Source organism: Chiloscyllium punctatum, chromosome 25 (genome assembly GCF_047496795.1).
Source record: "Chiloscyllium punctatum isolate Juve2018m chromosome 25, sChiPun1.3, whole genome shotgun sequence".
Lineage (NCBI taxonomy): Eukaryota > Metazoa > Chordata > Chondrichthyes > Orectolobiformes > Hemiscylliidae > Chiloscyllium > Chiloscyllium punctatum.
The window spans coordinates 69,321,020-69,335,995 of record NC_092763.1 but is presented as its reverse complement, the minus strand read 5'-3'; the positions used below and the strand labels follow the sequence as shown (position 1 = coordinate 69,335,995).

The window sequence follows — 14,976 nt, the reverse complement described above, 5'->3', positions numbered from 1 at the left end:
CTGGACAGTCAGTCTAGGTGAATGTTCAAATCTCTGGAAAGGCACTTAGAGGCCACAGTGTTCTGACTCTAGCAAATATTGCCACTCAGCCACAATTAAGATTTATAATAGTGGTCTCTATACAGTGGAATATCTTTTTTTTTCCCTTTTGATTTAATAGTTTTGTTTTTGCCATCCATATAATAAAACATATGGCCGGAACTTGGCACATCCACCACACAACACTGTAAAGAACATGAACTTACCATATAACAACATGGTGTCAACCCACATTCTAAAATATTAAAGCATTCAGCTTCACTCTGCCTCTCTTCTATCAAGACTCCTTTCAGAAAGTGTGCTGTGCCCTCAGGTTTCTTCACTAAAGATTAAACTGTGCTGCAAAGAACTGTTGTGATCTTTAAATAAATATAGTTGAATATAAATCAACTGAACAGTGAATCCTGATGACCTTGTTGAACTGGACTGGAGTTACTGAACCTGATGACTTGAGGGAGCTGGATTAACAGTGTGTAACTGAAACTTGTGTTAATTATTTGTTCAAATCTAGCTGCTTCTCTCTGGGTGGCTCAATAATTCCTCACAGGAAGCATCCTGTGTTAATGACTGTACTGTTGCTGCTGTTAATCCAGTGCTCTGACACAATTTGAGTTTGGTACACTTTCCCAGTTCCCTGCTGGAGGTACAAATATGCATCTGGAATTTCCTTGGCTATTTCCTTGATCTCCCATTGTTGTCTTCAGAACAAAAGCTTGTCTAACAAAGGTGAGGGCCACAGGTTGGACAGAGTCCACAGAAATTCTATCCTTGAGACATTTTTAAGTGAAAGCCATTGAAGAAATGAGCACCATGGGGGTTGGTGAGGAGAAGCTGAAAGAGATTCAGCTGAAAGTGAAAGAGATTCTGAAAATGTCTCTCGACTGTTTTTTCAATTTTTCAGATATTTAAGTTCCCACCAGAGGAGAATGCGGCTCCCCCAGTACCACCCCCCAGAGCCGCACCCAGGAAGCGGCAGCCAATCACAATCTCCAAACGTGCTGCCCGCCCTCGCACTAACCTCGACTCTTCCTCTTTCAAGGATATGGAAGGTCAGTATCGGTGTCTTTGCCATTTTAAAGCAACATGATGTTGTGAAACTGAGCTTTGTTCATATCCTCTGATGTGACTGATGGTTTTGTGTATCAAGCACCACAAAGATTCAATGTTGGGTCGAAGTGAGAGAGGAAAGAGTCTGGTTTCTGCTATCTAGTACACGTGGACTCATTCTTAAAATCCATCTGCCTATCATACATCCATTACTGGGGGAGGCTTCTTTCTCCTCCCCTCGTGCAGGAACTCTTGTGATGCTTTCATTCATGTCTATAACTTTCCACTTCATTCACGAGTTTGTGATTGGTCTTTGTTCATTCTTTTCTGGGAATATGGGTGATTCTGGCTTGGCCAGCAATTGATGTCCACCCCCAGTTAACTTTGACAAGGTGCTGGTGAGCTGCCTTTTTGAATTGCTGCAGTCCATGTGATGTAGGTAGTCTCGGTGTTGTTTTACAAAGAATTAAATGATGTTGACCCAATGAAGGAATAGCAATGCAATTCCAAGGTAAGATGGCATGAGGCATAGTGGGAAGGCTGCATGTGGTGGTGTCCAGGTGCACCCTGTTGCTTGTGCTTCTGGGTGGTTGAGGTCATGTGTTTGAGAAATGAGAAACCTTTTTGCAAGTGGCTGCAGTGCGACTCGAAGATGATGTGTACTGCTGCCATTTTGGTGGTGGCGGAGTGACTCAGTGTGGAAGGTGCTGGGTAAGGTGTCAATGAAAATCCAACTTTTCTTGGATGATGAGATTTTTTTGTTGTTGGAGCTGCACCCATCCAAGCAAGCAAGACATAATCCATCCCAATCTTAACCTTCAATTTGTAGATGATGGATTGATTTTGGGAGTCAGAAGTTGAACTATATACCACAGAATTCCCTGTGTCTGAGCTGATCTTGTAACTACTGTCGTTGTCTGGTCCATTTCAGTTTCTGATCACTAACAATCTGCAGAATGTTGGTGCATACGTTCCTACAGTCTTGGCCACCTGTTGATTTTTGGTGGGCTTCATAAAATTATTTATTTTTATTTTGCCACTCCGCACCGATCTTGTACATGTCTGTAGTTAAGAACAGGGTGAGTTAGTCAGCAGAGATTTGTAAAGACAAGGTGGTGCTTGATAATTCTGGTCACGTTCTTTTGAAGAAGTGACTAAACTAATGAAGAAGGCATATCAATGTATGTTCATACCGACTTTAGGAGACGTTGATTGAGTTCCTTATAATAATGTTTACAAACACTGGGGACTTAAAAGAGCTGCAAAGAAATTGTTGACCCAGTTGGGAAACTGAATGGAAAGAGATGGGGTGGAGTTAATGGGCAGATATTCTAATTGGCTGTGTTTAATGATATTTCACAAGGAGCTGTGTTGAAATCACAACTAATTGTTGTATTTATTGATATTTGGATAGAGAGCCACACATCCAAATTTCCTGACCATGCAAATGTTGAAGATAATGTAAAACCTTGTAAATGGAAACCTAAAATTACAAAGAAATATTAGCAGGTTAAACAAATGGGCAAGGGTGTAGAACATGGCATTCAATGTTGACAAATATGATTTAACCCATGTTAGGCCTTTGTAAAAAAAAAAGGGAGTATCTTGTAAGCGGTGAAAAAGTGAAATAATTGAAGGTTCAAAGAGACTTAAGATCCAAGTATCTTGGTTTATTTTAATGTTATGAACTGGTACCAAAAGAAACAAGAAGGCTAATAGAATGTTGACCTATTCCCAAATTACTACATTGCACAGTGATGTATGACACACTTCCAATAATAAAAAGCTCTGGTTAGGCCACACTTGGAAGATTGAGGGCATTTTGGAGCACCACACCTTAGGGGTGGATATGTTGCTTCTGGAGGGAGTGCATCATCAATTTAATAGGATATTACCTAAACTCTTAGAGTTAAATTCTCAAAAAGGATTACAAAGCTAGGATTGTATTCTCTGGCGTTTAGAAGATCGAGGGGTGATTTGTTCAAAGTTTTCAAAACATGAAGGAGGAAATGTTTCCACTGATTTGGAGAGTTTAGAATAGGGCAAAGTCTCCTAAGTTTCTTAAAAAAAAAGTCATGAATAATCACTGAGGAATGATATATTCCCTGAATGTTCTTTCTGCAATTTTTCAACAAACATCATTTGCATGGAGAAAAGTCACTCTTCACATTGGTCTGGGAATTTTCTCCTCTGAAGTCAGATTGCTGTGTAGATTACCTACCCTGGTACTTCCCATAAGTTGAACCTCAACTGTGCCATCCTGAATTACTTCACTTGCCATTCACTGGCCAGTTCCAGTTCATTGTACTGTGTGGTAATAGCTTCTCCCTCTATTGCTAGGATGCCCACTTCCCTGAATTTTTCCTGGCCATTAAACTTGCTGTTGCTTGTAACTACTCCTACCAGGAGACCTACCATTGTATGCCATGTTTGTGTGTCTTGTGCCACCCTGTACTATCTGTTGTAGCCCATTTGCATTTGCACTGACACCCACCATCCAACTACATCTCAATCGGCACCTTCTTCTGCCGCGCTCTGCTTTGCCTTGAGCAGAGGTCTCTGTAGCTTTTCAGATTGGTGGCTTTCTGGTCAAATGATCAAAATACCAAAATGTTCTTTTTGTGGATGTCACCTTTTGAAGTTCTTTTTGCTTTTACAATTTTTAGCTTACAGCTGAGCATCTACATTCCAAACATTAGAACCCAGGAGCAGGAGTAAGCCATACAGTTCCTGCTCTGCTATCCATTATGTTCATGGCTGATCCTCTTATTTCAAAGCCATGTTGTGTTCTCCAAAGTTGCCCTTTGCCTTTTCTTTCATGTGGTTGATGAACAAGGGGCAGGAGCTGGTTAACTAGATTCTGTGCATGTCCCTTACATTCTGTAGTATTGAAGTAGGACTGCGTTTTTCTTTGTCTTTGATTTGTACTCCTAAGACCTTGATTTTCTTTCACAAATCTTTTAATTACTGTCCCATTTTCTGAAGCATGCAGGAAATTGGTAGAATGTAGAACCTTGAGATTTTTATTTATTCCCCACTTTCAAGTTTGAGTTTTCTTTTTCTTGCTCACACATCCTTCACAAAATTGCAACTGGCTATCTCTATCCTTCTCTATTTTGCAATGCGATTCCCGTTTTGTCCTAAATGTACTAAACACATTTTGACTGTTTATGTAGGAGGCCCATCACTTTCCTCCTGGTGCCTTGCGTAGTAATGTTGCCCTTCACATTCCTGAGTCCAACAGATAAGGAAGAAACAAAGCTGTTCTTTGCATTGAGATAAATCATCCGAATCTGGGTGGTGGTGAGATCAGCTTTACGAATACAGCGTAAAAGTGAGCCAGCTTTCTGCTGCCTTATTACAAATGGGTGAGCAAGCTAGAAAGCGCAAAGGTGTAGATATTGGCTGAAGACAGGAGGAAAGATTGATTTTTCTAAGTTCAATAGCTAGATCTTTGCTCCCAGTAGCTACCTGGAGAGGTAGCTGGTACCCAGAGATCTCTGCAAAATATCTTTGGCAATCTCACACAGTTGGCATGACCAGCAATTGTTTGAGCATAATGCTTCTTTTCCATAAAATTCATTGCAACATCTCACTAAGCTGCACAGCAGTTTGTTTTCCCTGTATAACTAGAATTAACATTCTAGAGGATTTACCCACTGAGCCGTTAGCAAGTAATGAGCCTCTGGGATGAAGATTTACAGTGAACCATTCCAAACTGTGAGCATATTAATTAACTGTTATACTGTGGATAAATGCTGCAATTATAGTGCAGTGCCCAGCTCAGCCCTCCCACCTCGATCCTTGCCTCCATTCTCATCCAATCAGCCAACGTACTCCGTTGGGTAATCTCCATTGGCACAATTTTGGAGAGCGGATTGCTGCTTCCCACTTGGACTTTGTTCTACATTTCAGTGAGCGTGGAATGGAAATTTCTCGGCATTGCCCTTTGCTCTTTTCTTTCATGTAGTTGACAACCAGCTATGCCAAGGGACAGGAGCTAGTTAACTAGATCCTGCGCTTGCCCCTTACATTCTGTAAAGTTGAAATAGGGCTGCATTTTATTTTCTCTTGGATTTGTGCGCACAGATATATTTCTATTAAGCAGGCATTTATCGGCCAGCAATGCTGGATGTTGATTTTATGGCGTTGATCGTTATACGTGTCTGTAGCTCTCGCTGCTTGGCGCCAATGCTTGTCTCTTTCGTGAGGCCAGTGTTGTCTGGTTCGATCAATTGCTTGCAGCTGTTAGCTGGATAGCCTATCAAAATCCTTGTTATTCCTTTTTTTTAAATATGTTTCTGCAGTTTAATTACACAGTCTGTGTGTCAGAGTCCTAATTACAGGGTTGGCATTGAAGGAATTTAATTCAGTGAGCATGTGTTAATAAGAGATGCCCACCTTTTTTTTTCCCCCAATTTTTGTTTCCATTTGTGGTGGAATTATGTGACTACACAGCTTGCATGGCACAGGGCTGCCTTTTCACTGACTCCCTGACTCCGAGAGGGGGAAGGGGTTTTGATGAGATGCAGATAAAATCTGATTAACGCAAATGTGAAACGTGAAGACCATTTCATGCTCTGAAATGTATCCCTCTCAGCTTCCAGCTTTCCCAGATGTGCCTTCTATACTTTGAGTACCACTTAAGTTTTCCGTCTCTATCCAGTCACTGGAAGATTATTCCAAATGTTTTCTACCCTTTGTGCAATGTTCATGTTGATTAGTTTTACTTTCCACTGTGTGACTGCTGACATAACAGGCCGAGCTCATTAATGAATGTTTAGAGCAGGGTTAGGTGTGCTGTATCCTGGTATCATGACAACTGATTAGATCCACAAAGTTTTTTGGATACTTTTAACTTGTAATTCCAAAAGTGTCTCTCAAAAGGCTGCTATAAATTTAAGTGCTGTTGGGAAATTTCCCATGTGGGACCCATGGAATGTTGTGCCTGTAGAATGTCAGGGAATTTTTAAAACAGAGAGAGAATAGAAAATGAGAGACTTGACTATTTACCCCCACAACCCTCTTCTCAGAAGCTTCCTTTTGTAGGCTTTTTTTCTGTGGTTTGCCATTCCTTGGATGCTGCCTGACCTGCTGTGCTTTTCCAGCAACACATTTTCAGCTCTGATCTCCAGCATCTGCAGTCCTCACTTTCTCCTCCATTCCAGGAGTATACAAACAATGAGCTGATTTGTGTGCTACTGGGTGAAGGTGTGTTAGTGAACTGAGGTTCATATAGGGGAAAAGAAAATCTGCATTTGAAAGCTGTTGTGTTGTGAAAATGACAAACGAATCACCCGCCAATAACCCCTGCATTGCAGGTAAAAGGGCTTTCTTACTCTAAGCGCGAGAAGCCAGATAGCTAACAAGGCAGTCAAAATAAAACATTAGGACTCTCACTTTGCTGCCATACGGCCAACTATTGAAAGCAAATGTGATGAGAATTTCAATTAATCTGCAGAAACCAAGAATCCCCAAAATTGACTGTTAAATTATTCATTTGCCACTACCTATTCTACATTAACCACACAGAGATTGAGCTTTTATCTTTTATTGGACTTGCTGCTGAGTGTGTTGTTAATTCTTTTAGTGCATCGTGACTGACAAGTTCTGACTTTCATTAACCTAAGAGTGCCTGGTTAAACTGGGTGTCTTCTAAAACATAAATTTATTTGGTTTGGGAGAATGACGCCAAAAGGTTAGGGGTCCTTTGTTCAAATTAAGTTTGTAGTAACCAACTTGGGAAGAGGGGAGGTGAGATGAGGGAAGCCAGTTCCTCCCCTTCTCGTCTGTAAGTGTCACAATTTGAGTGATTCGGTCTCCAAATGTGACAACCTAGGAAGCACCACCCAGGGTCTGGTCGTGTCAAATTGGAGGACGGTCTGTCATCTGGACCCACAGACAAAACAAAAGAATTAGGGTGGATAAATGATCACTTTGAAGCTAATTTTAAAGAAGAAAAAGAACTGCCAAAGACTTTATGCCACAACAGCATGTAAATTCATATTTGGTGCATGTTCCTGGCAAAATTAGGGGAAGAAACTTTTTGAGGGTTTAAAAGTTCTGTTGCATAAGCAGTTAGTTTTTGCTGAGAATTTCTAGGATAAGAATCCAACATTTCCAAAGGGTTGGCTGAGTAGTTTACAGATGGAAATTGAGGATGATGAAATGAATCGATTAAATGGACCCAAGCAAGAGCAAAGGAAGAAAAAGAATTTTTTAATTCTCTCCGGATGTGGGAGTCGCAGTAGGCCAGCACTTATTGCCTGTTCCGAGGTGCCATTGAGAAGGTGGCAGTGTGCTGTCTTGAACTGCTGCAGTCTGCATGCTGTGGGTAGAAATGGGAAAGAGAGCGAGCTGTAAGAGCATGGAGAGAGGAGAATGTCAGGAAAAGTGAATTGAAAGTGAGTTTGAACTAAGGAAACTTCAGTAACTGAACAGGAACTCCATTGTGTTGCATGAAGACACTGGCTCAGTCTTGATCGCGGAGAATACTTGGTTTGCTCATTTAATTGCTAAGTTTAAGGAGACAGAAGCATGCGGGTAGCACGGCAGTTAGAGGTCAATCTAACATTTGATCCTAATTACTGTAGATAGGCTTTCGGGAAAAGCGCGTGAGTTTTGCTTCCTATTGTCTAAGGGAAGAGTCACAGATTATGAAACAGTTTTTTTTAAAAAAAGACAATTTTAAGTGCATTTGAGTTAAAGCCACTGTCATACCATTAGAAATTCCATACTGCTAGTAAGTGGCCTGACCCAGATGTACCTGGAACTTGAAAAGCTTGTGTGGCCACTGATGAAAGTCTGTCAACTAATTATCCTTGAGGAATAATTCCCCTCCCAAAAGAGAGGAACATAGAGTTATTGGGTGCAGACAGGCAGGCACGTTGGCCAATGATGGTGAGCTGATCCATAAACCCCTATTTCCAAAGTAAGCCCCCTCCACCACCAACCAACTAGAAAGGTGCGAGGTAGGTGTGTGATAGGGAAGAGCTGGGAGCCTTCCTCGGGACAGAATGTTTGATAGCGTTAAAATGAGGCCAAAAGATAGGGCAAGTCATTTTCACTGGCCACCAACCCACAAGGAGTTTTAACATCCCTGGTTTTAACATTGAAGAACCTGCCAAGGTTGCAGGAAAGCGTCAATCTGCAGTAAGACCTACTCCTATGCCTCTTGTGCTGGCTTTTGAGGACTCCTTTAGCAAGATGTTAATGGACTGTGTGGGACCAATGCTAAATACAAAAGGGGGGGGGGGGGCACCATTGTATATCTCCTCCATCATGCACTTAACTACCTGTTTCCAAGAGGCTATTCCCTTGTGAACCATTTCAGCTAAAATCATTCTTAGGGAATTTATCCAATCTCTCATGTGGCCTGCCCATTGAGATACAGTCAGTCAAGATCCAAGTTTAATATCCAAAACACTCCAAAACATCCTGGGTAACCTGACACTGCCTGATCCAGTAGAAGCCTTCAGCCTATTACAGATTGACACCAGCAAACCTTAAATGACAATGACTAGGGCATCCTGCTATGAGTGCTCCCATGGTTGATGTAAAGGTCTAGGTCCCTTCACTGCCAGGAAGTCACTTGCACAATCAACCAGTTTTGCTCTGGTCAACTTTGAATTAGTTTATGGGCAGCAAGTGTAGTGGCCTCTGAAACTATGCTTCAGAACATATGCACTGAAACTATGCTTCAGAGAGGTTTTCAGAACAGAGGAATGAGCACTCCATATTGAGACAATGCAGCAGAATTCTGAGGGCATTGACCTGTGAAGCAACCTGAGAATACTTGAAAATCTCCCAATGATGCAGAAACCAAAGGCAGCCAAATGTGCCAGGGCCCAAACCTTGCAGCCAGAGGACTATCTTTTAAAGTTCCTACCAATCTTGGATAAACCCTTAAAGATGCTGTTCAAAATAGCAAAGAAATTGAGGGAAGTGAATTATCTGACCAAGACTCCAGACTGGGCAGAATAAAAACAAAGTTTATGTCATGCTTACATGATAAAGGAATACTGTCACCACGAGGGAACGTACAGGTAATGAACAATCTGTCCCATTGCCATGCCCTATAGGATGAGGGTAGGGATAAATTGGAAGGAGATGATGTGGGTATGACCCTACATTGAACCACCTCCTACTTGCCAACCTGATGTAGAAATACTAGCAAATTTAATATCCACATTTGCCACCTAGTGTAGATCAGCAAATGGACTTAACTAGGCCTTTTTCTGCCTGCATTAATGGGTTTATGCGGAGACCATCTCGGTAACACTACCTTAGCTTTACATGATGTGGATGTAGGAAAAGTCCCACCCAGAAGTCAACACTCTAATTGACTAGGTCCAGAAAAGCTGGTCAAGGTTCAGGAGATGAACCGTACGCTGGAACCCAGTAATAGTAGCTGGAACTGCCCAGTTGTGCTCATGCCCAAACTATACAGTTCCATATTGACTACTGTAAGTTAATGCAGTGACCAGAATTGACCCCTCCCTGATACCTGGCTGGAATATTGCATAGGTAGGGAAGGTAAGGTACCATCAACTACCAAGACAGGCTTAATCAAAAGAATACTGGCACATTCCCTTGACTGTCCATACAAAGGAAATCTCTGTCTTTGTCATCTCAGGTGGGTTATACAAATGTCAGGTTATGTCGCTTGGACTCTGAAATGGCCCATTCAAAGAATGATGAATCCATAACATGAGGAATATCTGGTTGTGTAGTGTACCTAGAGGATCCAGTGTACAGCAGTGCCTCATAAAGAAGTCAGGAGCAACCTCTCTTCTGAAAAATTATTTCTCAAAGAGCAAGTTCACTGAGGCCAGAGTGACTTTTTGACTCTCCAATTTTCTGAACATACTAGGTAACATCTTCAGTGGGCCTCTGGACAAAGCACTGCTGATGTTTCCTGCTTTCTGTTTATATGTTTGGGTTTCTTTGGGTTGGTGATGTCAATTCCTGTGATGTCATTTTCTGAACAGATGAGTATTGCCCAGGGCTGCAGAGTATAAGCACACTTCTCCAACAAACATATTGCCTTGGACCCTATTTACCACTCCCTGAGAAAAATGACAGGAAATGGCATCACAGGAAATGACATCTCCACCCAAAGAAACCCAAACATATAAATAGAAAGCAGGAAACATCAGCAGTGCTTTGTCTGGAGGCCCACTGAAGATGTAACCTAGTATGGTGACAACCTGTCTGAAAATGTACCTTCCAGCTCAGTGAGCAAATCTACATCCAGAACCTCAGCCTGAGCTACAAATCTTCTCAAAACTCACTAACACTTCTCTACTCCCTGAACAAAATGGGAAATCATGAAGTTCTTGAGAATTTGTGGGTTCTACCCAAAGTTTGCTTCAAACGTTGGCATAGTAGCATCGCTGCTGACTGACTACAGGAAAAAGCCAAGGCAGTATGCACTGACAAATGCCAAACTGGGTCTGAAAACCTGAAAGCTCCACTTCCAGCTCCAAGCCTTAGAAGAAGATATTAATGTGAGTTGTATCATTTCAGGGTTGTCCTGATTCAGAAAGGTGAATCCAGAATACAGAGACCAGTTGGGTACTTCTCCAAAAAAGCTAAACAAACATTGGTGCCATTGCTGGATATTGTCAAAGAAAACCCTTGGTTTGTCACAATTCTCAAATACTCAGAAGCGGTTCCTGAGGGACCACTGGCAACAACTGACAACATTGATGGAAAAAATTAAGACCCACGGTGGCAGGTTATTTTACTGGGGCCTGTTCCTTCAACTGTGCCACTTAAAAAAACCACCCACCTTGCCAGGAAATCAAAGGTTCTGCACAGGGTGTCTGCAATCACCTAGACACCTGGTGAGAATTGAAAAATAATATTGACAGAGGCCAAGAGAATGAATGTATAAAATTGTTTCTTATTTTGCACACATAATATTTTCCTACTCATTCATCCTGCAGGGTTGGTGATGTGATGATAGGTCAGAACCCTGAAGTACTGTGGACATTTTAACTTAGTATCGAAATGTGTTTTCTTTAAAAATGACTTCCACAGACAAATGCAAACTTCAGATGTAAATTCAGAACACTCTGGCACAACTCTCTGTGTGACCCATCGAATGTCACACCTGTAAAATGTCAGGGAATCTTCAAGCAGAGAGAGAAAGAAAGAGAGCAATGCTAATGTGAAAAATAATGCAAGGCCTGACTTTTTTTTACCCCACAGTCCCTCTGCAGAAAGCACCTTGTTGAAATCTTTTGTGTTTTTCCCTTAAAAGAATTAACAAAAATGGGGTTAAAAACCGACTGGTAATGCTGGTCTGGGTGGGTTAGTGAAACAAGTTAGGTTCGTGAACAAAGGTTCACGTTTACCAGTCTGGGTCTGAGTGCTAGCATGTTGTGCAGGTCTCCATTGAAGAACCGCCCACTGGTTATCGCGTGTTGCAGGTTTAAAAAAATGCCTTTTGCTCTGAGTACTAGAAACCAGCTAACAAGCCAGTCAAAAGAAAGCAGGACAAAAACATTTCAACTAACCTGCAAAAGTCAAGAATTCCAGAATCAACTGTTTAGCCATAACTATACCACTGTCTGCTCTTCACAAACACCAACCCAGAGAAACTGATCCATACACCTTTATAGTTCTTTACTTTTGGTTTCACTTCTTATTTCAGTTCTTTTGTGTTGTGCTATTAATTCATTTCACTTTTATTAACTAATAAAACTCATTCTGTTGTTAACCTAAGAAACCCTGGTTAAATTGACTTCCTTTAAAAACATAATTTGGTCTGGGAGAAAGGCGTCCACATGGGAGGAATGCTTTATAAATTAACCTTGTTATGACCAACTGAAGGAGCAAGTAATTAAAGAAGGGAAGCCACAAGCACCTATCTCCATCACTGCTCGGTAGCAGCAGTGTGTATCATCAACAAGGTGCACTGTTGAAATTCACCGAAGATTCACAGACAGCACATTCCACGACCACTTCCATCTAGAAGGTCAAGAGTGCCAGGTATGGACGACATGGTGGCTCAGTGGTTAGCGCCAAGGACCGGGGTTTGATTCCAGCCTCTGGTGACAATGTGTGTGGCGTTTGCACATCCTCTGCATGGGTTTTCACCATGTGTTCTGGTTTCCTCCTCCAGTTCAAAGATGTACAGGTTAGGTGAATTGACTGTGCTAAATTGCCCGTTGTTTTCTGGGGTGTGTAGGTTATGTGCATTAGTCAGGGATAAATATAGAGTAATAAGGTAAGAGAATGGCTCTGGGTGGGTTACTCGTTGGAGGGTTGGTGTGGATATGTTGGGTCAAATGGCCTGTTTCCAGACTGTAGGGATTATATGATATGGAAACACTATCGCCTGCATGTTCCCCTGCATGCCACTTCCCATCCTGACTTGGAAATATATCAGTGTTCTTCACTGTTGCTGGGTCAAAATCTTGAAATCTCTCTTAAATGGCTTTGTGGATCACCCCACAGCATGTGTACTACAGTGGGTGAAGAAAGTTGCACACCACCACCTCAAGGGTAACTAGGGATAGGCAATAAATGCTGGTGAGTCAGCAATGCCCATGTCCCATTAGTGAGGAAGAGAAATTTGCCTGCCCACCCCAATAATTTGGAAGCTGAACAGTTTGTGGTATCCTGCCTAGCACTTTTTTAAAAAAAAAGTTGGGAAACCTCGCCTGTGGACACAGGGGAAAGTTGGTCCCATTCTTCTCCCCAACTTTTCTCTTTTTTTTTTCTCTTCTCCCCACCCCTTTCTCTTCTCCCCCCTTCTTTTCTTCCCCCCTTTTTCCTCTCCCCCCCCTTTTTTCTCTTCTCCTCCTCCCCTTTCTCTTCTCCTCCCCCCCTTTCTCTTCTCTTTCCCCCTTTTCTCTTCTTCCCCCCTTCTTTTCTCCCCCCCTTTCTGTTCTTCCCTCCCCCCCTTTCTGTTCTTCCCTCCCCCCCCTTTCTCTTCTTCCGTCCCCCCTTTCTCTTCTTCCCTCCCCCCTTTCTCTTCTTCCCTCCCCCCTTTCTCTTCTTCCCTCCCCCCTTTCTCTTCTTCCCTCCCCCCTTTCTCCTCTTCCCTCCCCCTTTTCTCTTCTTCCCTCCCCCTTTTCTCTTCTCCCCCCCTTTTCTCTTCTCCCCCTTTCTCTTTTCGCCCCTCCCCCTTTTTCTTTTCCCCCCTCTCCTTTCTTTCCACCCCCATATAAATGCTGCTAGTCCTACTGTGTTTCCTGCATTTTTTATTTTTAAATTCGATCATAGTGTTTTTAGTTTTTTTATATAGGTCATTTTTAACTTGCTATGAGCATTGATTTCTTTAAAATTATCTTGTCTCGGAGGTTGTGGATTTAATTTATGAAGGGTTCAAGTTGCTGTATTCTGGAGAGAGTTGTTCTCATAAATTTGACCTTTTTTGTTCCTTTTTGGCTGAAAATAATTGGGTAGAATGTACTAAAAATGCCAAAATATTTAAGGCTATATAAAGTTTGGGCAGATGCTGTCTCTGATACATTATGGATATGTTTAATATGAAGCCTACACTCCTAATGCACCATTTTCAAATCTCTCATACCCAACTCAGCATGTGACCTTCAAGGATCTTGACTGACTGACCTTTAGAATTACAAGAGTTCTTGCATCAAGAGAATGGACTATTCTTATCATCTGGGTCACAGCCATAAGTGACCCAGTTTAATTCACCAAGCTGTGTTTGTGAGCCACGCTATGAGCTGTCTAATGACGGTTATCTTCAAAGGGTTGACATGGAAGGTAGGCACGTTGTTGGACCGTCACTGTTGCCCTCAGAGAGTGTACATACAATGATTATTGGATCTTTAAAACTTCCCTCTTTTCTCACCTACTTTAAAAAATGTCCTCTTATATAATTGCATCCCACTTTCCACACACTCCCAACCGGAATTATTCTCCTCCTCTCTCTCTGAAGACTTTGAAACCCAGAATGACTGTAGGCTAGCCATTAACTCTGTGTTTTTTGGACTCATGTCTCTTTTATGATTTGACTTTGCTGATGGCTGATCCTTGGAGCCTTGGCACTTTACCTAGGTTTCTTAATCATTCAAGCAAAAATCCGATTTTTTTTCTAGCTGACTTTTGTACTGTAGGGCTGCTCAAACTGGCTCGGGTTATGGATAGCCAGTGAATAGGAATGGTGCAGAATGTTGCCAAGCTCCCTCAAGTTTCCCTGTTGTTTTAACAGTGAATCTGCAAAGCTGACACCTTTTCCAAAGAGCAATTATCTCCTTGTGTGCAGTGAATGAAATATCACAGTCAGTTGCTTACTCCAGAACAGTGTCCATTTTAAAAAGCGGGTCAAGCTTTGGATTTCTATAACTGTTCCAGTCAGTACATTTTTGTTCATTGAGGTCGCAATTTTTTTATTTTTAGCAATCTGAGGGTTGGTGCCCAAATTTGTGTCCCTTTTATACTGGGCTAGTAATCCAAGGTTGAGCGTGTGGTGTTGGAAAAGCAGTCGGTCAGGCAGCCTCCAAGGAGCAGGAGAATTGACATTTCGGGCATAAGCTATCAGGATGAAGGACTTATGTGCAAAACTTCGATTCCCCTGCTCCTCGGATGCTGCTTGACCTGCTGTGGTTTTCCAGCGCCAAACTTTTTCACTCTGATCTCCAGCATCTGCAGTCCTTATTTTCTCCTAGTAATCCAGAGGTCCTGGCTAATGTGGGGACATGGGCTTAATATTCAAATCAGAGCGACTGATGGAATTTACATTCAGTGAGTGAATGTGGAATTGAAAACTAATCTCTGCAAGTGACCATGAAATTGTAATCTCAAGAAGTAGTGAAGTTCTGAAGAAGTCATACCAGACTTGAAATATTAACTCTGTTTCTCTCTCCACGGATGCTGCCAGAACTCCTAAGTTTATCCAATGTTCCGTGC

At 42.0% G+C, this 14,976-nt stretch overlaps 1 protein-coding gene and 1 long non-coding RNA gene across 5 annotated transcripts in view; one reads left to right on the top strand and one right to left on the bottom strand.

Annotated features, from left to right (window-relative positions):
- Nucleotides 1-14,976, top strand: part of ophn1 (oligophrenin 1) — a 196,998-nt gene that overhangs the window by 134,089 nt on the left and 47,933 nt on the right. For all 4 annotated transcript variants that reach the window (XM_072595481.1, XM_072595480.1, XM_072595479.1 and 1 more), the window contains exon 19: nucleotides 941-1,088. In XM_072595481.1, coding sequence (XP_072451582.1) covers nucleotides 941-1,088 — 148 coding nt within the window. The remainder of the gene's footprint in view (nucleotides 1-940; nucleotides 1,089-14,976) is intronic.
- LOC140496031 (uncharacterized) overlaps nucleotides 1-14,976 on the bottom strand; it is a 46,227-nt gene that overhangs the window by 21,823 nt on the left and 9,428 nt on the right. The gene's annotated exons all lie outside the window — the stretch shown is intronic.